The 23,565-nt window shown below is 38.4% G+C and overlaps 1 protein-coding gene across 1 annotated transcript in view; it reads right to left on the bottom strand.

Moving 5' to 3' along the window:
- LOC110451911 (Down syndrome cell adhesion molecule homolog) overlaps positions 1-19,689 on the bottom strand; it is a 49,007-nt gene extending 29,318 nt beyond the window's left edge. The window contains exons 1-8 of the mRNA XM_021500137.1: positions 19,312-19,689; positions 17,579-17,654; positions 16,361-16,639; positions 5,574-5,651; positions 4,854-5,090; positions 3,523-3,810; positions 636-944; positions 132-285 (exon numbers count right to left, since the gene is read on the bottom strand). Of these exons, the coding sequence (XP_021355812.1) occupies positions 132-285; positions 636-944; positions 3,523-3,810; positions 4,854-5,090; positions 5,574-5,651; positions 16,361-16,639; positions 17,579-17,639 (1,406 nt within the window). The 5' untranslated portion in view covers positions 17,640-17,654; positions 19,312-19,689. The remainder of the gene's footprint in view (positions 1-131; positions 286-635; positions 945-3,522; positions 3,811-4,853; positions 5,091-5,573; positions 5,652-16,360; positions 16,640-17,578; positions 17,655-19,311) is intronic.
- Between the last annotated feature and the right edge of the window lie 3,876 nt (positions 19,690-23,565).

Here is a 23,565-nt window from a genome sequence, read left to right as displayed (position 1 = left end):
AGATTGAACTGTTTGATGGTATTCTATTTATTGCTTTAAATCAGTGGAAAGTTGGTGTTTAAGACATTATTCACCAGATAACTTGTGTTTTGACTGTTATTAGCCCATATAATTCCATTCAAGGTACTTACGTGAAGGTGACTTGACTGTTAGGTACAACATCGATGCGGTCCTGTAGCCAGCGGATCTCTGGGAAGGGGTCACCACCAACCAGACAGGTTAAGGCCACGCCCTCACCCTTGATGGCTGTCACACCGATCGGGGGCTGGAGGAAGATCGGGGCACCTGGCGAAATATGAAACCAGGAAACATTACCAAGGCAGCAAAGCAGTCATATTGTAAACCAAGCTATATTGTAAATATAATAAAGTTAGGAACCAGACATCTTTTTAATCTTGTGGATTTTACCTAACATAAATAATTATAATGATACTAATCTGATAGCTGAATAACAATTATTTGTTTGGTCAAATTTTTTCTCTCTTTTATAGGCACTCAATTTTACCCACCTGTGCTAGCGATGAGAAATTGGTATCAAGACAAAGCATAAACACAGTGATAATCTGTAAAGTATCGAATATAATGTTACACTAAGTTCTTGTCATGGGACCAGTAAGGTCAAGGTGACCACTTACCTCCCACACTCATCACAGCTGTACTGGACGTCCTTGCTGTCGGTACAGAGTAGTTATTGGAGGCCACACAGAAGTATTCTCCCTCATCTGGCTTCTGGACTTCAGCAAAGAATAGATCCCACACATTGTTGGCTGGGTCAACGATAAACAAAGCCTGTTGTCCAGTGCGATACACAACCAGCTTGTTGTTTTTGTACCAGGTGACGGTGGCCAGAGGATAGCTCCGTGGTGGACTACAAGGCAGGGTCTGAGACTGGCCCGCGATCGTGAACACACGGTACGGCTCGCTCACAAACTCCAATTCAATAACTGGAAAAAAATGGAAAGCAGACGTTTTTTTTAGCATTTTGTTACCAATGAACGCATAGTTTTTCTTGTATTTCTTTGAATCTGTCTACTTCAACAGTGACAATATCCATTTTGGTCTTTCATTGACAGTTTTGAATTGTTACATAACAACCTTAAAGGGTAGATCTGTGACAGGCCACAAGCAGGTCTAACATTCATACTCCCTAAACAGTTTATCTTACTTACAGACACTAATATTTATCATGATGGCAAACTCAGCTTAAGTGCATACTTACAGGCAGTCCTAACATTTACAATGAAAAACTGAACACTTTCAATGTCCTTCGTTATACTTACAGGCAGTCCTAACATTGATCATGGCAGACTTTACACTCCATGTCCTTCGTTATACTTACAGGCAGTCCTAACATTGATCATGGCAGACTTTACACTCCATGTCCTTCGTTATACTTACAGGCAGTCCTAACATTGATCATGGCAGACTTTACACTCCATGTCCTTCGTTATACTTACAGGCAGTCCTAACATTGATCATGGCAGACTTTACACTCCATGTCCTTCGTTATACTTACAGGCAGTCCTAACATTGATCATGGCAGACTTTACACTCCATGTCCTTCGTTATACTTACAGGCAGTCCTAACATTGATCATGGCAGACTTTACACTCCATGTCCTTCGTTATACTTACAGGCAGTCCTAACATTGATCATGGCAGACTTTACACTCCATGTCCTTCGTTATACTTACAGGCAGTCCTAACATTGATCATGGCAGACTTTACACTCCATGTCCTTCGTTATACTTACAGGCAGTCCTAACATTGATCATGGCAGACTTTACACTCCATGTCCTTCGTTATACTTACAGGCAGTCCTAACATTGATCATGGCAGACTTTACACTCCATGTCCTTCGTTATACTTACAGGCAGTCCTAACATTGATCATGGCAGACTTTACACTCCATGTCCTTCGTTATACTTACAGGCAGTCCTAACATTGATCATGGCAGACTTTACACTCCATGTCCTTCGTTATACTTACAGGCAGTCCTAACATTGATCATGGCAGACTTTACACTCCATGTCCTTCGTTATACTTACAGGCAGTCCTAACATTGATCATGGCAGACTTTACACTCCATGTCCTTCGTTATACTTACAGGCAGTCCTAACATTGATCATGGCAGACTTTACACTCCATGTCCTTCGTTATACTTACAGGCAGTCCTAACATTGATCATGGCAGACTTTACACTCCATGTCCTTCGTTATACTTACAGGCAGTCCTAACATTGATCATGGCAGACTTTACACTCCATGTCCTTCGTTATACTTACAGGCAGTCCTAACATTGATCATGGCAGACTTTACACTCCATGTCCTTCGTTATACTTACAGGCAGTCCTAACATTGATCATGGCAGACTTTACACTCCATGTCCTTCGTTATACTTACAGGCAGTCCTAACATTGATCATGGCAGACTTTACACTCCATGTCCTTCGTTATACTTACAGGCAGTCCTAACATTGATCATGGCAGACTTTACACTCCATGTCCTTCGTTATACTTACAGGCAGTCCTAACATTGATCATGGCAGACTTTACACTCCATGTCCTTCGTTATACTTACAGGCAGTCCTAACATTGATCATGGCAGACTTTACACTCCATGTCCTTCGTTATACTTACAGGCAGTCCTAACATTGATCATGGCAGACTTTACACTCCATGTCCTTCGTTATACTTACAGGCAGTCCTAACATTGATCATGGCAGACTTTACACTCCATGTCCTTCGTTATACTTACAGGCAGTCCTAACATTGATCATGGCAGACTTTACACTCCATGTCCTTCGTTATACTTACAGGCAGTCCTAACATTGATCATGGCAGACTTTACACTCCATGTCCTTCGTTATACTTACAGGCAGTCCTAACATTGATCATGGCAGACTTTACACTCCATGTCCTTCGTTATACTTACAGGCAGTCCTAACATTGATCATGGCAGACTTTACACTCCATGTCCTTCGTTATACTTACAGGCAGTCCTAACATTGATCATGGCAGACTTTACACTCCATGTCCTTCGTTATACTTACAGGCAGTCCTAACATTGATCATGGCAGACTTTACACTCCATGTCCTTCGTTATACTTACAGGCAGTCCTAACATTGATCATGGCAGACTTTACACTCCATGTCCTTCGTTATACTTACAGGCAGTCCTAACATTGATCATGGCAGACTTTACACTCCATGTCCTTCGTTATACTTACAGGCAGTCCTAACATTGATCATGGCAGACTTTACACACCATGTTTTTCGTTATACTTACAGGCAGTCCTAACATTGATCATGGCAGAATTTACACTCGATGTCCTTCGTTATACTTACAGGCAGTCCTAACATTGATCATGGCAGACTTTACACACCGTGTTTTTCGTTATACTTACATTCAGTCCTAACATTGATCCTGGCAGACTTTACACACCGTGTTTTTCGTTATACTTTCAGGCAGTCCTAACATTGACCATGGCAGACTTTACACTCCATGTCCTTTGTTATACTTACAGGCAGTTCTAACATTGATCATGGCAGACTTTACACTCCCTAAGTAGTTCACTCCCTCACACACATATGGCCCGTCATTCTTCTCCTCTAGGTTGACGATAAATATACTGCCATTGGGAAACAGTATGGTGTAGTCTGTACTGACAAACGGTGCTCCATTGAACTCCCAGGTGATGTGGGGAATCGGATAACCCCTGATCGGACAAATAATCTGAAGGGGCTGGTCCCGAGGGGCTATCACATTCTGTAAATACAGTGAGCTGTCCACATAGGGTGCTCGCTCTAGGGCTGAAACATTAAATATTTAATGGAGAGTTAAAACAATTACCATTTAATTGAGAGCTAAAACAATTAACATTTAATTGAAAGCTGAAATATTTAGCATTCAATTGAGAGCAGAAACAATCAACATTTATTTGAGAGCTGATACAATTAACATTCAATTCTTTTTAACATAATTTTAACGAAGTTCTATCATTTCATTACATGATAATGATAACTGTTTGGCTGTTGAATTTCATAGGGCTAATATTTTGCAGATATCGATCATGATCATAGATTGTTAGCAGGGATAGCATTTCACACAATATTGCCAGGTAAAACTATTAGAGATGGGATTTATAAATGTTACAAGTGTTTTATGAAAAAATGTTCATTTGGTGTTTTATCTCCATCATTTCTGAGTGGGTATGACATCACAATCAGTGGGTATGACATCACAGTGAGTGGGTATGACATCACAATCAGTGGGTATGACATCACAGTGAGTGGGTATGACATCACAGTGAGTGGGTATGACATCACAATCAGTGGGTATGACATCACAGTGAGTGGGTATGACATCACAATCAGTGGGTATGACATCACAGTGAGGGAGTATGACATCACAATGAGTGGGTATGACATCACAGTCAGTGGGTATGACATCACAGTGAGTGGGTATGACATCACAATGAGTGGGTATGACATCACAGTTAGTGGGTATGACATCACAATGAGTGGGTAGGACATTATATTGAGTGGGTATGACATCACAATGAGGGGTAGGACATCACAGTGAGTGGGTATGACATCACAATAAAGGGGTATGACATAACAGTTAGTGGGTATGACATCACAATGAGGGGGTATGACATCACAATGAGGGGGTATGACATCACAGTGAGTGGGTATGACATCACAATAAAGGGGTATGACATCACAGTCAGTGGGTATGACATCACAGTGAGTGGGTATGACATCACAATGAGGGGGTATGACATCACAGTGAGTGGGTATGACATCACCATAAGGGGGTATGACATCACAGTCAGCGAGTATGACATTCTCACCTTCTACCTGTAGGTCAACCTTCAATGACCTGACCTCCACACCGAGGGCTGGGTTGCGCGCCACACAGTTGTACGCTCCTGTATCATACGAGGCCGTCTGGATTACAAGCTTCATTGCGTACTGGGAGATAACTCCTGGAATAGTTGACATGCCAAACACTGACGTGTACTGATCTCCTTCAAAGAACTGCTTACCGTTCTTCTCCCATATCACAATAGGGGCAGGGGCACTCTCACCTGAAACACATACATATATAGTATCTCTCACAGGAAAGAACAATGTAAGCTACTAACCAAGTCATTAGACTAAGGTACATATGCAAAGGCTGGCTTCATTAGGTTCTGTCTACCAGTATTTTCCCAATGTTTGGGCAACTCTAAGAACTCATCTCATTCTTGAGTTAAACTTTGATATATTAAATATTTCCAAACTGATGAATCTTATTGAAGATGTTACCATCATGATTTTCTAAAAACTATAAAAAAAATAATGTATTCCCTTAAAAAACATCATTACAGTAGAAATCCTTCAAAATATGCGAACTTCTCCATTTATACGGGACAATTAAATTACAGTCTTCACAAATTTGTTTGAAAAAGCCACTTTCAGAATACAAAACCACACTTGCATGCGGCATGCAAGTACATTCCATCTGAGGTGTTTTCAAATAGAGTAAAGTGCAAGGCCTGTCAAGGGTTTGACCATAGTTTGTAATATACCTGTGACACACTCCAACTCAACGACCTCTCCCTCCGTCACACTCAGTGAGGCTGGATTAGTGAGAAAGGTCCGGATGACTGTAAAAAATGTAATTATATTTAATTGTATTAATGTTTATTTCACTTTGTACGTACCTGTAGGTGGACTGGTCTACGCGTACGGTACAATATCTTTGACCATATAACTCATTTAGTCATTAGGTTAGAGCAACAGTAATGGTTTATCAAAGCAAAATTCAGGCAGTTTCTAGTGCATAGTTACTGGCAGTAGAACAGGGTTCCTTAATGACATCCAAATTTCAAAAAATCTAGAAAATGTCTGTAAGACATGAATGCCCCCACCGCCTAGTGAAATTAATTTCAGTGTTTGATGTTCTAAGTTTACATTGAATCGGTACGTGACAGGAAGGGATAGACATATCGGCAACACTATATACGCTCCCCCCCACCCCCTTCCCATTTTATAGCGGGGGCATAAAAATAACAAAGGTTTGTATATAAATATTGTCTATAAAAATAGAAACTGTAGATAATAATCGAAGCTTGCAAGCCATTCCCAATTATCAGGCCACGATCTCAATATGTACCAATAGAGTGTTTCTAAGCCAGTGCCTACAACTGTTATGACTCTATATCCTACTGGTAGGGAGAAATACCCCACTGCTACGGACCCGGAGATGGAGTTCCTGACAGGGAGGGTTTTCACTGCAAGAATTATTTTACTGGAATCAGAATAATGAATTTGCTTTTATATTGATCAATATTCATAAATGAAGCCTTGTTCAGGTTTTTATCATTGATCCGGTGCTAGCCAGAGGAAACTCATTTATTAGTGTTTATTGACACATTTCATTTTATAGACACATTTTCAGCAAGTTAAGCTTTTCTAACATCACAATCAACTGTAGGGAAATTCATCTGACTGTTTAGAGGGAATATATCAGTTATTCAAGGTAAAATATAGGGAGGTTCCCCTTGGAATAGGGGGACATCACACGTATGGTCAGACTAAAAGGAGACGTCAATGATATTCAGACTGTATGTTCACTGAAACACTCCACAATGACATCAGCCCCCTATAGTGGCTCTGAAGGGCTCAAATTAAACCTACTACATTGTATATACAAGACATCGTAAAGATGATAGCACATATAAAGAGGCTGAGCTACCAACAAACATTTCCAAAAACTCATTTCTTATACACGTACACCCATATATAAGCTATAAATTGCCTAATTTATCAAATTTCAGATACAGACACTTCCTGTTTCGTATTTGGAGTACTACATTTAAGGCACCTTGAGCTGCATGCAAATTTTAAAAAAAAATGCACTGAACCCAACCTGTATTTTCAACAAATACTCATATATATTGTATGCATTGAAAAGTTTCACTAATGGCCCTGAGAACAAATCAGCTGACTATAAAAAAAAATAAAAAATCAACACTGCTGTTTAAAGGTTGCGCTGTACAACCTTAACGCTGTGCACCTGGAATGTTTCCATATCACTATCCTCAAATCTGAATTATTTCAAAGTGACAAATCCACCAGAATTTTTCATTAGCTCAGGTGAGAAAAGAAAGTGTAAACATTTTTTCTAAACTAATCACAGACAGAATTTAGATGTAACTGACTACAGGGGAAAACATACAGGAGTCGTAGAGTAATTAGAAATTTAGCTGTCTACCAACACGGGAACATTTTTTTGATCTTATCACAGACTGCTGGCAGAAGAAATACAATCTTTGGGGTGTGCCACTTTAAGCTTTCATGTAAAGGTTGTGTGTTAGCATTGCTTAGATCTATAACTAATGATACGGCCGAGGATTGCTCCCTCGGCAGCCACAAACCTACTGCTAACAGTCAACAGATCAATACCCACGCTGCTTTCCACTCCAAATTAAATTGGCTACATGTCAGAATTCAATGTTAACAATTTCAAAACACCCACATTGATAGATGTATATATCATATGCATTATCTTTTTATTATCTTTCTCACGTTATAGTTGTACGCAAAATTGTTCTGGTATCTTTATATATATAATCACAATTAAACACATTTTATTTCTAAAATCTGAAATGCTATTCATGGAAAAAAATCTGCAAGTAATCACATGCAAATGTAGCTATTTCCTCAGTGTTTACAAAACCTAATTAATCTAAATTGTTGAGAGTTAATTAGCAGGAGATTGGAAACATAACTGTTCTACACTTTTACATAGTAAAGAATGGCTGATACTTGCACATAAAAAATAAATTGAATTGAGGAATCATATCAATGCAAATAATTAAATACATAATAAACAATTTTTAGACATATTAATCTCAACAAGAGGCCCAGGGACCTTAATAGCTCACTTGGTATTCTATTTTTCAATTTAAAAGCAGCTGAGTACCATACAGGTTTATCAAAGGAGTGCAAGAAAAAAAGTTGCAAGAAGCTTGTAAAAGTAGCATGTAAATCTGTCAAAATGAGTTTTTTTCCCCTAAGTATGCTTCAGACTGCATTTGGTTTAAATCCCTTCTCTTGTCCATGTACAGTAGGAGAAAACATTTCCTCTATTTCCCCTATTGGGCCCCACCCCACTGCCCCCTGAGGGGCCACACCCTCTTGAGGCTCCTTTTTCCAAAGATGCTCTAAAACAAATTTGGTCAAAATCCTTCTATTGGATGAGAAGAAAAAGATTTTTTAAGATTTACCTATTTTACCCCTGTTTGGTCCCACCCCTCTGCCCTCAGGGGGACCATACCCTTCATTTATACAAAACTGAGAACCCTTTGGTCAATGATGCTCCAGACCAAATTTGGTCAAAATCCCTTTATCGGTACAGAAGGAGAAGGATCTTTAATGTTTTCCTCTATTTCCCCTAATGGGTCCCAGCCATCTGCCCCAAAGAAGGAAGTCCACACACCTCAGTTTATACAAAATTGATTCTTTGTCCCTAAGCATGCTTCAGACTGCATTTGGTTTAAATCCCTTCACTTGTATAGTAGGAGAAAAATGTTCTTCTATTTCCCCTATTGGGCCCCGCCCCTCTGCCCCCAGAGGGGTCACACCCTTCGTTTATACAAACTTGAGGCTTCTTTGTCCAAAGATGCTCTAGAACAATTTGGTCAAAATCCTTCAATTTGATGAGAAGAAGAAGATTTTTAAAGATTTACCTATTTATATTTGGCCCCACCCCTCTGCCCTCGGGGGGACCATACCCTTCGTTAATACAAAACTGAGAACCCTTTGGTCAATGATGCTCCAGATCAAATTTGGTCAAAATCCTCTGAGCCATTAAGGACTAGTAGCGCTTTAAAGGGAAAAGTTGACGGATGCCGGACGCCAGACGCTGCACCATGGCAATTAAGGTCACTTGGCCCTTTGGGCCAGGCCGAGTTAGTGAGAAATGATTGATATCTGGACACATAAGTGGATGAATCAAACAGTTGATATTTGGACATTAATACAAGATAGGATACACAGCATTCACTGTCCAGTCCAAAAGGAAATTATATTGAGAACATGGGAGCTCAAGAAATTTAGCCACTAATGGCTGGTGACTGTAGATCACCACTGCTAACCCACCTTCTACTCTAGACGGATAGAATTAAATAAGAGCTCCAGAGGGCCTGTATGGTTCACCTGGATTATGTTCTAACTCATTTACCCCTGATGACACATTTTAAATCTTCCAACTCAAAGGTTGGATTAGTTCATAATGAAATTTCAGGGGTGAATGAGTTAAATAATCAGTGCAAATTAGTCTCATTAAAAGTAATAGTCATCACAGTACTGCAAATACATCTCCAGCTGTTTGGCCAATACTGAGATAAAATTCCTGTAGCCGTTTGGACATGCAGATGTTAATTTTGCTCTTGATTTAATGTCTTCCCTATAACCCTGGTGTATGTCATTACGGAACTGAAGGATCTGTATGTGTCACCTTGCAGATTATACTGGTTGACTAGTCTGATAACTGTAATGGAATCCTGTATACCTGTGATCTCTTTGATAAAAGATTAAAGGAATCCAAGAGAAGCATAATGGTAAAATTGACAGCTTCTCATTTGGACGAACTCTTCTGTAATATTCAAGGGGATAGAGTATCAGCCTTAAGCCTTGAATCAAATAGCTTACCATTAACCTAAGTTTTTATCTTGACATATTTTAAGAGTACAAAGAATATATAGAACCCTTCGACTTTGAAGATGCCTAGCGTTAGTAGTTTATGTTTGTCACTTCCTACCGAGCAAGCACACATCTTTAGATTTAAAATCCATTGTTAAAAAAAGTTGTGAGTAAAGGACTAGTAGTAGTAGGATCTTGTCATGAAAGAAGCATGAATCGATTAGTTTCTTCAAGTCAAATTATATGGTGTTTATAATTTGAGGATCTTAACTTTTTGAAGATTAAGACCCTGGGACTAAGTTCAAAAGGGTGAGGCATGTTCCTGGAGCAAACCTAATAGCATGGCTGTATATATTTGTTCATGACTAGCAATGGCATATATATATATGGTTATGGGATGGGGATCTGAACTAAATATTGAATCAAAAGTATGACACCTGTGCCTTAACATGCCCATGGGTATAGGCTGGACTCAAGGGCCGACCCAGCTGGTACCACACATGTGCATTTATCATTTCCTCAAGCCAAGTATTTGTATTACAGTTTCCATGATATGATCCAGGGACTAAGTCCCAAGAGGCAGGGGTGGGGCAGACCCTTGAACCAATCCTGGTAGCATTTCCGACATTAAGGGTTGGGCTGTACAAATATATATATATATCAAGGTACCAAATACATGTAAATTGATTTCAAGTCAAAAGATCCATCATATAGAACAGTGCCATTAGATATACTGCTCGTGTGATCTTGATCTAGTATAGCCCAGACTTACACTAGTGCATGTTTCTCAAAGGTACAACAAGTTAAAAAGAACATATAATCACAAGTTCACCACTAATTCCCACCTGGGGAACACAAGACAAGTAACTGATTGATTACTTCTTAAATCCAATTAACAACAGGTAAAATCATACACCTGTGTGCCTTTGCCCAAAGCGCAGTTCGCCCCCGGTAATGAGTACAGGTAGACAGGTGAGACGAACATATGGGCAGGGAAATACAGGTATCAATGTTTAATGAGGAGTTCATTAACTGTGTGAGTACATATTGACCTGGTGACTGGATAGGGTGTGTCTTGTGTTTACAGTTCTGGCTTGTTACATCGTTTGTGTGTTACACAGTTACGTTATTGCTCTAGGAAGGTTATTATACTTGGCGAGGTGTTTCTTCGGAGTCTTCCCGATCTGTCCTGATCTAGACTGAGATGTCACTTCAATGACACACCCAAGCTTTTTATTACTTCTTTACAGTACAGCCCTGTATCACCTTATAGCGTTGATTACTTGATACATTGCAGGTCGCTATGATTACTGCTTGTTGCTCTGTATGAACTTTTTGGATTCACTCTGCAACAGGAGCGGAAAATTGCACGGCCAGACCGGGGTTCAAACTCGGGACACTCCAAACTCTAAACGGATGCTCTAACCAATTAATTATAAGCTATCTGGTTGCCGGCGATCGACCAAGTCCAGTTCAGCTACAATGGGACACTAAGACAAATCTATATGTAAAAGGGTCAGAATATACAGTATATTAACTCTCTAGAATAAAAGTTCGCAGAACAAACATATGATCGCGGAATATTTTAGCTTCAAATATGGGAGCAATTATGCCGAAATTTAGTGCTGGACAGAAAATGCTTTAAAATGATTCCAAACAAAATCGTTTTGGGGAGCATAAGAGTATTCATTTTCTAGTAAATAATTTATAATTCATTGTAGTACAAGAAAGTACTTTATTTAATGAAATTTAATGGCTGTTTGTGTTCAATATTTAATTAATAAATTATATATATGGACTAATTCATAGCTAGGTTCTTTCAAATAGTTATATTTCATTTCATACATGTAACCGAGACTTGAGTTATGAAAATATGGAACTGGTTTCTATAGAATTTCATGTTTTATAAGAGCAAAACACACAACTACAACTGATGGGTCAGGTTTAGCCCCTGGCCCACGTGCACTCAGGCCTAACGCAAGCAAGTGATTGTTTCTGTGAGCCAGTTTATTTTGCAAGGGACAAGCCTATGAAAGTTCTTCTTACATGAACCTCCCAATTGTGGTAAAACATGCCATCTTGAGTACTTATATATGTGACTGTATTTATAAATATACTTCAGAAAACAAATAAACATGTTTGTTATTAATGTGACAAAACAATTTTGCAATGAGCTGGTTCAAGGACCAGCTGGCATAACTAATATCCACATTCCGTGTATAGAATCATATTGGGACCAGAATATTTCATTTTTGGCGAGCACTTTTTCAAAATTACTAGCTCCAAGGACCAGCTGCTTTATAAAATTGTGTTCTTATATCCCGACTACATATCAGCAACAATTCCATGATGGAATCTTGGAGGAAATAAGATTAGTTATGGAAGAACACGTAATAAACCACCTGTGTTTCTAAATTAAGAGGACAATCTACAGGAGTTCTCAGATATTTGATATAATTTTTGTATGACACTGCAGGGTGTTTCTATGACAAACAAGGAAACTCCATTGCCGGGAGTCCGGCTAATGAAAAAACACTGTAATATACTCCACGGAAATATATGATTGATTACATTGTCCCTTAGTAACGACACCGACATCCAAAGGCTTCGCGACAAACACAACAACTGATACCCATCAACTACAGACAAGGTGTAAAACATAGTCAAGGTAAATGTAAAACCATAACACAGAAACATCACTCAAGTTTCCACAGGACACATAGACCACAGTATATACAGACTTATAGAGGTCTACTGTACACAGAAACATCACTCAAGTTTCCACAGGACACATAGACCACAGTGTATACAGACTTATAGAGGTCTACTGTACACAGAAACATCACTCAAGTTTCCACAGGACACATAGACCACAGTGTATACAGACTTATAGAGGTCTACTGTACACAGAAACATCACTCAAGTTTCCACAGGACACATAGACCACAGTGTATACAGACTTATAGAGGTCTACTGTACACAGAAACATCACTCAAGTTTCCACAGGACACATAGACCACAGTGTATACAGACTTATAGAGGTCTACTGTACACAGAAACATCACTCAAGTTTCCACAGGACACATAGACCACAGTGTATACAGACTTATAGAGGTCTACTGTACACAGAAACATCACTCAAGTTTCCACAGGACACATAGACCACAGTGTATACAGACTTATAGAGGTCTACTGTACACAGAAACATCACTCAAGTTTCCACAGGACACATAGACCACAGTGTATACAGACTTATAGAGGTCTACTGTACACAGAAACATCACTCAAGTTTCCACAGGACACATAGACCACAGTGTATACAGACTTATAGAGGTCTACTGTACACAGAAACATCACTCAAGTTTCCACAGGACACATAGACCACAGTGTATACAGACTTATAGAGGTCTACTGTACACAGAAACATCACTCAAGTTTCCACAGGACACATAGACCACAGTGTATACAGACTTATAGAGGTCTACTGTACACAGAAACATCACTCAAGTTTCCACAGGACACATAGACCACAGTGTATACAGACTTATAGAGGTCTACTGTACACAGAAACATCACTCAAGTTTCCACAGGACACATAGACCACAGTGTATACAGACTTATAGAGGTCTACTGTACACAGAAACATCACTCAAGTTTCCACAGGACACATAGACCACAGTGTATACAGACTTATAGAGGTCTACTGTACACAGAAACATCACTCAAGTTTCCACAGGACACATAGACCACAGTGTATACAGACTTATAGAGGTCTACTGTACACAGAAACATCACTCAAGTTTCCACAGGACACATAGACCACAGTGTATACAGACTTATAGAGGTCTACTGTACACAGAAACATCACTCAAGTTTCCACAGGACACATAGACCACAGTGTATACAGACTTATAGAGGTCTACTGTACACAGAAACATCACTCAAGTTTCCACAGGACACATAGACCACAGTGTATACAGACTTATAGAGGTCTACTGTACACAGAAACATCACTCAAGTTTCCACAGGACACATAGACCACAGTGTATACAGACTTATAGAGGTCTACTGTACACAGAAACATCACTCAAGTTTCCACAGGACACATAGACCACAGTGTATACAGACTTATAGAGGTCTACTGTACACAGAAACATCACTCAAGTTTCCACAGGACACATAGACCACAGTGTATACAGACTTATAGAGGTCTACTGTACACAGAAACATCACTCAAGTTTCCACAGGACACATAGACCACAGTGTATACAGACTTATAGAGGTCTACTGTACACAGAAACATCACTCAAGTTTCCACAGGACACATAGACCACAGTGTATACAGACTTATAGAGGTCTACTGTACACAGAAACATCACTCAAGTTTCCACAGGACACATAGACCACAGTGTATACAGACTTATAGAGGTCTACTGTACACAGAAACATCACTCAAGTTTCCACAGGACACATAGACCACAGTGTATACAGACTTATAGAGGTCTACTGTACACAGAAACATCACTCAAGTTTCCACAGGACACATAGACCACAGTGTATACAGACTTATAGAGGTCTACTGTACACAGAAACATCACTCAAGTTTCCACAGGACACATAGACCACAGTGTATACAGACTTATAGAGGTCTACTGTACACAGAAACATCACTCAAGTTTCCACAGGACACATAGACCACAGTGTATACAGACTTATAGAGGTCTACTGTACACAGAAACATCACTCAAGTTTCCACAGGACACATAGACCACAGTGTATACAGACTTATAGAGGTCTACTGTACACAGAAACATCACTCAAGTTTCCACAGGACACATAGACCACAGTGTATACAGACTTATAGAGGTCTACTGTACACAGAAACATCACTCAAGTTTCCACAGGACACATAGACCACAGTGTATACAGACTTATAGAGGTCTACTGTACACAGAAACATCACTCAAGTTTCCACAGGACACATAGACCACAGTGTATACAGACTTATAGAGGTCTACTGTACACAGAAACATCACTCAAGTTTCCACAGGACACATAGACCACAGTGTATACAGACTTATAGAGGTCTACTGTACACAGAAACATCACTCAAGTTTCCACAGGACACATAGACCACAGTGTATACAGACTTATAGAGGTCTACTGTACACAGAAACATCACTCAAGTTTCCACAGGACACATAGACCACAGTGTATACAGACTTATAGAGGTCTACTGTACACAGAAACATCACTCAAGTTTCCACAGGACACATAGACCACAGTGTATACAGACTTATAGAGGTCTACTGTACACAGAAACATCACTCAAGTTTCCACAGGACACATAGACCACAGTGTATACAGACTTATAGAGGTCTACTGTACACAGAAACATCACTCAAGTTTCCACAGGACACATAGACCACAGTGTATACAGACTTATAGAGGTCTACTGTACACAGAAACATCACTCAAGTTTCCACAGGACACATAGACCACAGTGTATACAGACTTATAGAGGTCTACTGTACACAGAAACATCACTCAAGTTTCCACAGGACACATAGACCACAGTGTATACAGACTTATAGAGGTCTACTGTACACAGAAACATCACTCAAGTTTCCACAGGACACATAGACCACAGTGTATACAGACTTATAGAGGTCTACTGCATCGGTACAGAAATCAAAGTGTCCAGACTAGAAAGGTTCTACTGTATACAGAAACCAAAGTGTTCAGACTAACAAGGTTCTACTACACAGAAACCAAAGTGTTCAGACTAACAAGGTTCTACTGTATACAGAAACCAAAGTGTTCAGACTAATAAGGTTCTACTACACACAGAAACCAAAATGTCCGGAATAACAAGGTTCTACTACACACAGAAACCAAAGTGTTCAGACTAATAAGGTTTTACAGTACACACAAACCAAAGTGTTCAGACTAACAAGGTTCTACTGAATACAGAAACCAAAGTGTCCAGACTAATAAGGTTATACACAAACCAAAGTGTCCAGAATAACAAGGTTCTACTGTACAGAGAAACCAAAGTGACCAGACTAACAAGGTTCTACTGTACAGAGAAACCAAAGTGTCCAGACTAACAAGGTTCTACTGTACACAGAAACCAAAGTGACCAGACTTACAAGGTTCTACTGTACACAGAAACCAAAGTGTCTAGACTAACAAGGTTCTACTGTACACACAAACCAAAGTGTCCAGACTAATAAGGTTCTACTGAATACAGAAACCAAAGTGTTCAGACTAACAAGGTTCTACTGTACACAGAAACCAAAGTGTCTAGACTAACAAGGTTCTACTGAATACAGAAACCAAAGTGTTCAGACTGACAAGGTTCTACTGTACACACAAACCAAAGTGTCCAGACTAATAAGGTTCTACTGTACACACAAACCAAAATGTCCAGACTGACAAGTTTCGAATAAGTACACAGAAATATAGTGCTGCTGCTGAAATGACTACAAACAGCAATAAGCCTGGAATTGCTTGAGTCAAACACACAGCCCTTAAATAATGGCAACTACAAATCCTAGAAATGAAGTCCTAGCTGTTAGACTTTTCTCTGGTCAGACATTAAGAACCAAACATCCTACTTACAAGCTGGTCAGACATTAAGAACCAAACATCCTACAGTACTTACAAGCATGAATGACCACTGCTGGGGCTGAGAGTGCCAGAACAGATTTCAAATCCTCAGACATAACTCCACATGTGTAGTTTCCTATGTGTTCTTGGCTCAAGTCCTGGACCAGCAGGGAGTGATTCGTGAAGATGGAAGAGCCAGGGGGACTTGACACTGAGTTAAAGAACCAATAAAAAGACAACTTCTTTGTTGGATCAGTCGTGTCCTTGGCATCGCAATCCAAGGTCAAGTCATTCCCGAATACGATCGCTTTGCTGGCAGGTAGTACCGAAAAAACTGAAAATAAAATAATGTCAGAACTCAAAAATGAAAGAACCCGCTATTGTTCCAATATCTTGGCTACACATTTTCCACCGATAAAGACAAATGAGTAAGTTAATCACAATGCACTCATGGCCTATAATAAGCCCACCATATCATTTCTATGGCAGTGACAGTCAAATGTCATCAAATCCTGTCTTTATACGTCTTTAACTCAAGAAATGTGTTAACCCTGCCTCCCGCCCCTCACACACTGACCCAACACCCCATCCCCACCCCCACCCCTATAGTCTTTGCCGGAATATATGATGCTGTGATGAATGTTCCAAGATTGATCATGCTACAGCCAGACTTGAGAGTCATGCATATATATATATAAAAAAGTAGACATTCTGTGTTCCGGGTAATTAGTCAAGTATATTTAAGAAAACATCCCTTTTTGGAAGACGCTTGAGAATGTATTCATGAAACTCCTCATGCTCAATCATGGACTCTATACTCAAACCAGCTTTCTTTTATCTCATTTAAATAATGTAAAACAATCAAAAAGGCAAATGAAAACACTGAAAACGTTATCTGGCTTTAACTCTCTTCAAATTTCATCCAAGTCATTGACAAAAATATATAGTTTTCATTGATTAATGACTGAAACAAGAATCTAGGCTTGAGCACAAAATCCATGCTTGACTGAGCATGAGAACGGTTTCATGAATACGCGCCCAGATCTATTTGTGCATTACCCTAGTCCAGTAAGATTACTCAAAAGCCATGTTAACATTAACCTAAGTGTTTCATGTCGATAATGAAACAAAGACTCAAATGACTTGTTGTTTTTTGTCAAAAAACAGTGTTCAACAAGGAATAAGGAATAACAAATGTTTTACAGACTGGTACAAGTACATGTATCTGGGGAATCAAATTTATACCAGTATTATTGTTCTCTCTAATGCTTACCGATTTCTGCAGACACCTGTTTTGTGATGACAACAGCTAGCATTATCAGTACCATGTCCATGGTGACAGCAGTGATCTGAAACAGCAACGGCCTTACAGGTCAACACTTAAAACAGGTCAGATACAATAATACACAGATACATGTACAATGTGTTAAAAAGGGTACAGAAGTACAATGGCAGCAGTGATCCCTCTCTGAAACAGCAACGGCCTTACAGGTCAACACTAAAAACAGGTCAGATACAATAATACACAGATACATGTACAATGTGTTAAAAAGGGTACAGAAATACAATGGCACATAATACAATTGTTCAAGATACAATAGTTCTAAACAACTTTGAGTTTGAATATGGTCATAATACAGGGTAAAATGATCCATAAACACAATGGTTGGGGAAAACCATTATTCAGAAATATATACAATGGAATGGTGAAACATTGGTTCAGAATGCAATGGTTCAGGCACAAATTGGTTCAAAATACAAAGTTAATGGTTCAGGAAGACAATGGTACAGCGAAAACAATATGCATTCAACTATAGCAAACATTCTATTGAGGAAATCTGTAATTCTATCTTAAATATCAGAAAACAACACACAAAATAAGAATAAATACATGCAGTTTGATAAGTACTGTATGCGTGAGGAAGGTATCTATGATTTCTAGAGGTCTATATATAAACTTGACAGAAATAACATCTTTGGGGAGCTTATTCTTAAAAAACTAGTAATACCAATATCATAAGAGGATATTTATGTTCTGTGTTTTTTGGCTGCGTGACTCAGACAAACTGCAATATGTGTGATATGAATATTGATATATTTCATTTCTGTAGACAGAATATTTGTCCATGCATAAATGTTCCCAAGTACGATCCGTTTAACTGATTGCAAGAAGTCGATGAAGAATATGCAAATATGCAGAACATTCATACGTGTATGTAAACAGTTTTAAAACTCAACTGGAACCTGTAGTAAGATTACAATGTTAACGTCCAGATCTATGTCTATGAGTACAAATACAGAATATCCCAATAGCAGAATGAAATTTAGTTTCTTGTAACTGTGGTCATATTGGTAAATCCTCCATACTTTTAGGGATATTGATCATGGATTATTAATCTTCATTTTTTTAAATTTATAAATCTACCACTGACTGGAGGTAAATTATAGGATGGTGTTGTCCAGTTAGCTGGCTGGGCATCAACAATGATTTGTACAGAGTGTATGTTCACCAAACTTGCTATTTAAATACATCTAGGTTTATTTCTGTAACTTAGGGAAGGGGCATTTTTGTCCCATTTTTTCAAGAAAATATACCAATTTTGGAGGAAAATTTTCAGGAGTTAACTGCAAATTTTAGGAACCAGGCGTAAATATGTTATAGTTTCGATTAGGATAGGGGCCCATTATTGGCCCCAAAAGTGCCCAGAAAAGTCCTGAATATGTGTTTTAACTAAGGAAGGTTAAGCATCACATCCTGAAATCAAGTCCCAGGCCCCACCTATATACAGATATGGTCCTTTGTTTATTTTTCATACCAAATGTTTCTCCAGATAAAAGTTTCCGTGCTATTCCTCTTTCAAGTTCACTGATCTTGGGAAGATGGAGTGTCGCATAGGAAATAAAGTCTTGTCTATTACGGCATAATTACCATGATTTGTTTTTTTACTACCTGGAATGCGTTTGCTGAACTGTAAGCAGGTAAAAATCGATATCTTACGGACTTACCTCAATACCTGTTGTCGGTTTCGATCTTTCTTGCTTGACAGCTCGTCTTTGTTACATGTCCAGTTGAAGTAATAACACCTGTTGATGTTGACAGTCGCGATGTATCATTACTACACTTGTATCCTGTCACTCTCACTGGGATGTGCTTCACATTTTCATGTTATCGCTCAACCGCGCCAAACAAAACAGTAATCAACTCGTTCCAGTAATGTTGGACTCGGCGAAATAGGAAGATCCTATCAAGTGCTACATTACAGAACTTCTTCCCCAAAACTGCCTGCTTTCCGTGACTTAGAGAAGTAACGAAGAAAAATCGATGAGATGTTGAAAATTTAATGCAGACGATGTGAAGTAAACACTATCCACCCCACTGTAGACTTTTATTGTTTTCACAGTAAGAAGAGCCTTCAAGGAAGGGAGACTACTCGATCTAGTAAACAGGATGATGGTATGTTGTTCAACCTATAATGGTCATCTGTGGGGTTACCTTGTGATCATAAAAGGTGTTTCAAGTTCTCATGGATTGTATACAGTACTATTTGATGTAGATATGAAATAAAGAGTCACACTTTGAACAGTTCATATGATGCAAAGTTACCTGGCCCTGATCAGAGACATTAATTAGCTGTCATTTGCATCAGAGAGGATTAATTTATTAGAGATTATTATATGACCATTTTTCATATTATATGACCGTTGTTATGTTAAACATGAAAACGGTCAAATAATATGAAAAATGGTCATATAATAAAAAAAAAAACCAATTGAATATATATATATGTGCACAAAAAAANGGGGGGGGGGGGGGGGGGGGGGGGGGGGGGGGGGCATGCGAGTTAACGTCGGTGACACCCCTTTGGATCCGCCTCTGTGTTATACCAATACGGCGTGTACGTACTAGGCCTCAAACCTTAGCACGAGGAGGGCCCCAGTGACAAAGGTCTGATATTGGCCTAAAAGTTGCCGGCTAGCATAGATGTCTTCAATGATATGATGGCCTGTAATAGTATGTAATCAAATTTTACCATATGTTTTCAAAACCATAAATTGATTTTTTTGCAATAAATAGCTAGGCCTAACGCAAAAATGCTTATCTTACTTTTTTGAGTTTTTATCGCTGTCGTTTAACAGTATTCCAGTATTATTTTCTTATAAGTGACCCTAATTGGCTTTCGTATATATATCACTTGTGAACATGATAATTTATATTTATAAATATTCATGTTAATTAATGCGGTGTTGGAGGCGAATCCAGTGCCTGCTCTGAGGCGGATGTACCGTTAAAGATCAAACATGCGCCGCGTTTAACATGGCAAGATTTGAACAAGAGAACAAAGGGCATACAAAGACGCTCATATGTATTCTTTCTTTGTTAAGTTTGCAACAGCACTCCATGCCAGCAAGCTAGCTATACTGGCCGTATAACATCATTCGTCACAGTTTGGTTCTCCGGAAGAAGTACTAGTCGTTAGGCCTTAATTATAGGTTAAGGTCATCTCTTTTCCGAAACGTTTTAATTAGCTCCCAAAGAAGTAATTGTTGTGTTTTATAAAACATAGATATTTATCACCTACATGTATTAATCTTTCCTTATTGGTGGGTTGAAATTTATCAAGTAGAATTTATAGTTATTGAGAAAAGATCGGGCCAGCTGAGCTTACAAACTGAAGGACTTTCATTGGACTAGCTCTCAGAACTCACCATTTGACACATTTGAAATAATAAACAATGAAAAAAAGGTATTTGTCTTCGAATCGCTCAGCATTTCCCCTTTGAGAGAGAGAGAGAGAGNTGTTGTAAAATATTAAAAACAAATGTTTAGTGTGGTACCAGTACTATATCTCGAGAGAGAGAGAGAGAGAGAGAGAGAGAGAGAGAGAGAGAGAGAGAGAGAGAGAGTACCCTACGATATTCTAGACCAGTGTCCCTGCTGGTTGACCGTAGGTCCCCGACAGAACAATTCACATACTCGATCGACTTTATTTAAATAAAAGTGTTTAAAGCTTGGACAATTAATTAATTTTGGTATATTAATTCTCATATAAGGGTTTAATCAATAAATGAAACCTGAATCGAAGTATTTCATTGCTTTTAAAGAAAAATTAAGCACCCTGCAGTATATATTTAAACACCCATAGAGTTTCATTTTCATTTGAAAGTTAAAATGTGATAATAAACAAATTAACCTTTATTTTGGTACCATGCATACAGTATGATTTACATAGATATTTCTGGGTTTTCATAAAAATGAAAAAAACATTTGTGTCGAAGTGTAAGCCGATGCAATCATTGACAACTTTAAGTAAAGTATAGCGCGTGTCTGTCCATGATTCCTTAAAGGACGAACACATGTATATCATCTCTCTATGCAGAATCCTACCAAAAATTAACTTGGCAAAAATTAAATTTAGTGCATTGCATTGTGCAATAAAGTACTATCAGAAAATGGGAAATAGACAAGGTGACCTATTTGAACCAATACTATTGTATTAAAGAAAACAACAAGCAAATACCGATCGATCAAGAAAATCATAATTCGAACTCAAATTGATAAAACAAGGGCACCATGTGATAAAACAAGGGCAACATGTGATGAAACATGGGCAACATGTGATAAAACAAGGGCAACATGTGATAAAACAAGGGCTACATGTGATAAAACAAGGGCTACATGTGATGAAACAAGGGCAACATGTGATAAAACAAGGGCTACATGTGATAAAACAAGGGCTACATGTGATGAAACAGGGGCAACATGTGATAAAACAAGGGCTACATGTGATGAAACAAGGGCTACATGTGATAAAACAAGGGCTACATGTGATAAAACAAGGGCTACATGTGATGAAACAAGGGCAACATGTGATAAAACAAGGGCTACATGTGATAAAACAAGGGCTACATGTGATGAAACAGGGGCAACATGTGATAAAACAAGGGCAACATATGATGAAGCAAGGGCAACATATGATGAAACAAGGGCGGCATGTGATAAAACAAGGGCGACATGTGATAAAAAGATTTACACGGAGACCCCAGCAAAAGTATAAGGAGAATAAGACCTGGGACCGTATCCATGAAACCGTTCTCATGCTCAAGTATGGATTTTTGTTCTAATGACTAACTAATTCAGACAATAATTTGATTTTTGATAACTTATGATAAACCATTGGGTGGCGAATGTGGACGGCTTGAGTACTTAACGTTTCCTTTCAATTTTTTGTACTTTGTTATGGTTTACTAATGGATTCAAGTTTGGGGAAATATTTTAAAGTATATACACAAATTATTTGTAATGTAGATAATAGACAGGCAACCACACCTTATATAATCAAGATCGTTTGTTTTTTTTTATTTTCCCTGAGAAAGGATATACGAAAGCGACCGAAATATAACTGATAATGATATTGTTGTGAACTGTTGACATGACTTATGTACTGAAGATGTTCTATTGAACAATTATATGGGTTAAAACGAATTTTTGTATTTTTTAATGAATATATAAAATGCGTTTTTCATCGACCAATGTTACTAATTTTAGACTTGCTACCTCTTTTGTATCGTGCTTACATTAACATTAGATTGTTTAACTTTAAGAAGGCATGCAACTATGTAGATTTCCATAAACGAACCGTACTTGAGAGCTACTATAATGAAAACAAAGTAGTTCTCTGTTAACTCATACACCCATAGAGTTTCATTTTCATTTGAAAGTTAAAATGTGATAATAAACAAATTAACCTTTATTTTGGTACCATGCATACAGTATGATTTACATAGATATTTCTGGGTTTTCATAAAAATGAAAAAAACATTTGTGTCGAAGTGTAAGCCGATGCAATCATTGACAACTTTAAGTAAAGTATAGCGCGTGTCTGTCCATGATTCCTTAAAGGACGAACACATGTATATCATCTCTCTATGCAGAATCCTACCAAAAATTAACTTGGCAAAAATTAAATTTAGTGCATTGCATTGTGCAATAAAGTACTATCAGAAAATGGGAAATAGACAAGGTGACCTATTTGAACCAATACTATTGTATTAAAGAAAACAACAAGCAAATACCGATCGATCAAGAAAATCATAATTCGAACTCAAATTGATAAAACAAGGGCACCATGTGATAAAACAAGGGCAACATGTGATGAAACATGGGCAACATGTGATAAAACAAGGGCAACATGTGATAAAACAAGGGCTACATGTGATAAAACAAGGGCTACATGTGATGAAACAAGGGCAACATGTGAT

Source organism: Mizuhopecten yessoensis, unplaced genomic scaffold (assembly GCF_002113885.1).
Source record: "Mizuhopecten yessoensis strain PY_sf001 unplaced genomic scaffold, ASM211388v2 scaffold6287, whole genome shotgun sequence".
NCBI lineage: Eukaryota > Metazoa > Mollusca > Bivalvia > Pectinida > Pectinidae > Mizuhopecten > Mizuhopecten yessoensis.
The sequence above is the reverse complement of the archived record's forward strand: the minus strand, read 5'-3'. Positions and strand labels throughout refer to the sequence as shown.